Source organism: Bombina bombina, chromosome 2 (genome assembly GCF_027579735.1).
Source record: "Bombina bombina isolate aBomBom1 chromosome 2, aBomBom1.pri, whole genome shotgun sequence".
NCBI lineage: Eukaryota > Metazoa > Chordata > Amphibia > Anura > Bombinatoridae > Bombina > Bombina bombina.
Genome location: NC_069500.1, coordinates 500488840 through 500492774, shown reverse-complemented (window position 1 = coordinate 500492774; position 3935 = coordinate 500488840). Strand labels below are relative to the sequence as shown.

General features: G+C 31.9%; 1 protein-coding gene across 1 annotated transcript; it reads right to left on the bottom strand.

Moving 5' to 3' along the window:
- Window positions 1–1000: 1000 nt before the first annotated feature.
- On the bottom strand, window positions 1001–1936 carry LOC128647050 (olfactory receptor 10A7-like). Its single transcript, XM_053699864.1, has one exon. The coding sequence runs from the start codon at window positions 1934–1936 to the stop codon at window positions 1001–1003; it is 936 nt and encodes a 311-aa protein (XP_053555839.1).
- Between the last annotated feature and the right edge of the window lie 1999 nt (window positions 1937–3935).

The window sequence follows — 3935 nt, the reverse complement described above, 5'->3', positions numbered from 1 at the left end:
GTAACCTGTGCAGCTCCAAATGAATAAAAAAATAAAATATGTATATTTCATATGCGCATGTTGTATGCTCAAATATAAAAAAAAAAACATTTGAAGTGTTGGATGAAACAAATAATTAGATAATCACATTTCTCACCTGAAATAAATATATCACTTATATCTTAAAAGTAACACCGATTTACATCCTCTTAGATTACGAGTGGAGCACTATTTATCGCTCCCACTAGCATGTTAAAGGGACACGGAACCCAAATTGTGTGATTCAGATAGAGCATGAAATTTTAAGCAACTTTCTAATTTACTCCTATTATCACTTTTTCTTCATTCTCTTGGTATCTTTATTTGAAATGCAAGAATGTAAGTTTAGATGCCGGCCCATTTTTGGTGAACAACCTGGGTTGTCCTTGCTGATTGATGGATAAATTAATCCACTAACAAAAAATTGCTGTCCAGAGTACTGAACCTAAAAAAAAAAGCTTAGATGCCTTCTTTTTCAAATAAAGATAGCAAGAGAACGTAGAAAAATTGATAATAGGAGTAAATTAAAAAGTTGCTTAAAATTGCTGCTCTATATGAATCATGAAAGAAAAAATTTGGGGTCAATGTCCCTTTAACTGTACTTGACTTTGGCTTTTTGCGAGCGTTGGGTACCGTGCGTATTACAAGTTGAAAGTAAAAAACACAAGTTCAATATATGTTAGGTGTGCTAAAATAATTCCCCATAAAGTATGAGTGTCGGTCTTTTAGAAATAATTTCATAAATCTTTGTTTGTAAAAACAATTGAAAGTGCATAAAAAATTGTTGATAGCCAAATAAATTGTCATCTATGTATCTAACATCTATTTCAAAAAGGTACAATTAGCATATGGTACACCAATGACACATTCAGCATTTCTGTCTACTTTTACCTATATTCTTATTATGTATTTCTATGCATTTTCTATACAGTTTTATATTGGTATACTTACATTTATTTATACCAATATATTTAGAAAAGCATCATGCTTGTTTGTTTCTAAAAATATGTTTTCTCATAGCTTGCTTTACCTGTGAATTCCTTAAACTGTATATCAAAGGGTTAAGCATGGGAATCACAATACTATAGAGAAGCGATGTAATTTTTGCGCCACTATTAGCGTAACTGGACTTTTTCCTTAAGTATGTCACTATTGCTGTCCCATAGAACAGACAGACAGATGTAAGGTGAGATCCACAAGTGGAAAACGTTTTCTTTCGTCCAGCTTCAGAGTGTATCCCAACTACTGCAGCCAGAATACGTGCATATGACACCAAAATCAGAACAAATGGTGATGCTATTACTAAAGCGCCATACATTAATATAGTCATCTCATTAGCATATGTGTCAGCACACACAAGTCCTACAACAGGTAGAATATCACAGAAATAATGATCAATTACATTTGTACCACAGAATGGCAGGCTGAATACAAAGGTTATTTGACCAATGGAAAGTATCATTGCAGCAAAGACGCATCCAACGGAAACCCTAAAGCATATTGTTTTGGTCATAACTGTCCTGTAATGAAGAGGTTGACAAATGGCTAAATAACGATCATATGCCATTAATGCAAGGAGGAAGCACTCAGTGGTACCCAGAAAACAAAAAAAATACAGTTGAGTTGCACAAAAGGTAAAGGAAATATGGTTTTCATGGTTTACAAAATCTCTTAACATCCGAGGAACAGTAACTGAAACATAGCAGACTTCAGTAAGAGACAAGTTTCTAAGAAAGTGATACATTGGGCAACAAAGCTGAGTTTCCATGGTAACAGTCAAAATAATGATCATGTTTCCCAGTATTGTAAAAATATAAATAAGTAAAAATATTACAAAAAGAAATGGTTGGAGATATGGAGCTTTAGACAGTCCTGCAAGAATAAAATCAACAAGCTTGGTTGCATTTTGTGTTTCCATTTTGCAATCTAGAAAAAACAAAACATTATGCAACATTTATTATACATTTTTTATTTAATAAAATAGAATATAATTATATAAATGAATTTGATGAAGGAACATGAAAAACAACATTTGTATTTCCGGATTTAGATAGATTATACATTTTTAAGCAACTTTTCAATTTACTTCTGTTATCAATTTTGCTTTATTTTCTTGGTTTCTTTTATTGAAGAAGCAGCAATGCACTCCTGGGAGCTCCTGGTATACAAGTTCAGCCAGCAATCAGCAGCTAGCTCTATGCTCCCAAGCCTATCTAGATATGCTTTTCAACAAAGGATACAAAGAGAATGATGCCAAATAGTTAATAGAAATTAATTGGAAAATGTTTTAAAATTGTATTCTCTATCTGAATCATGAAATACAAATGTTGGGTTTCATGTCCCTTTAAATTCTGTATGTTTGATCTAAGCCTCAAACCTTATAAGAAGTTCATCATTATTGTTATGTTTTAATATTGCCATTTTGTCAGTGACTATGTTTTCTCAGCATGTATTTGTGGTATTTATAATTATCAAAACTTTAAACAAAACATTGTTGAGTCAAAACTGTCTTAAAAATGTTATATTTGATCATAATTTAATTTTTAATTATTTAAAATTGTTAATCTAGAAATGAAAACATTTTTGGGTTTCTGCAAGCCCAGACATCAGTCATAAAAATAAATATTTTATATGTTTTGATAAAGTAATATTTGAATAATATGATTTTAACTATTGCAATAACATATTTAATTGTACATGTATTACTTTAGTAACTATCAAAGTATAAAAAAAAATATGTCAGTATGTTTCACAGGTGAAATACATATTTATGAGAATAATACAATTATGTATTAAAAAACTAACACAAATTAGTAGTAAAATAGAAAAGAGGTTAAGTGTATACTGTCATTGAGTATATTGTTCTTATATTATTTTTGAAGATCAATTCCTAGTGACTAATTTTGTGACATGGTTGATAAATCTAAATACATACATAAACAAATAGAAAGAAAAACAAAAGAAAACACAAAACAAAAGAAAAACTAGCAAATTAAGACAAATTTTTAAAGAATTATTTTCTTCTATGAAACAGTAACCATTGACTTACCAGATCCACACATGTAAAACTCACCTTCTTGATAAATGGCACAGACTGATCAAAGTGAGCTGATGTTTTATGTGTAAAATGTGTCTCTAGAGGACTAACTGCATATTAGACAAGAATCTGAATATAGAAGGCATAAAATAAACTTTCTGTTGACTAAATAAACAGTTGAGAAGAACCAACATAAAATATGGGACTAAAAATAAGGGGCAAGATTACATATGGGGTGCAGGCTTCAGCATAACTTCTGAAACCCGCGCAACACCCGTAATTTCACTTCGCACATCGGGGTATCACTTATACAGTGTCGTCAGATGGTAGACTAGCGTAAGTAGGACATACTGGTGATCTTCAGAAATGTGCGCAAATCCACATTTCTGTCGTCGCAAGTAATTTACGCTAGTATTATGTCCGTGTAAAGTGTCAATAAAGAGTAGTTTTATGCAAATGAGGATAACGCACGTAAAAACAAAACTGGAATTAAACTAAAAAAGCGACACATTATCACACTATTCAAAATCCCTATATAAACCCCTGTGGAACCGCCATTTTCTTGCGTGTGTTTGGATTATTTGTTGTGCTAAAACTCACGGCCCAGGAGTGGAGGATTAGTGAGAGTAGAGAGAGAGGCGCAAACAGAATAAATAGTTAGTTAGGTCGCGTTGGTGGATTGAGTAAACTTGTACACTTACTTACACATATTCTGACATATTGCACACATTGCATACATACATATACAAATACACCACATTTTTTTTTTTCTAACACCTCACATATTTTATTTTATTTTTACAGTATGATAGGCTGAGTGTTTGGTTGTGATTGTGTGTGCCTTAACTGGGAGTGAGTGGGAGTGTGTGTAGTGTGATTA

What these genes read in the sequence shown, in the direction of transcription:
- LOC128647050 (XM_053699864.1), bottom strand. Translation starts at nt 1,936, where the DNA reads ATGGAAACACAAAATGCAACCAAGCTTGTTGATTTTATTCTTGCAGGA.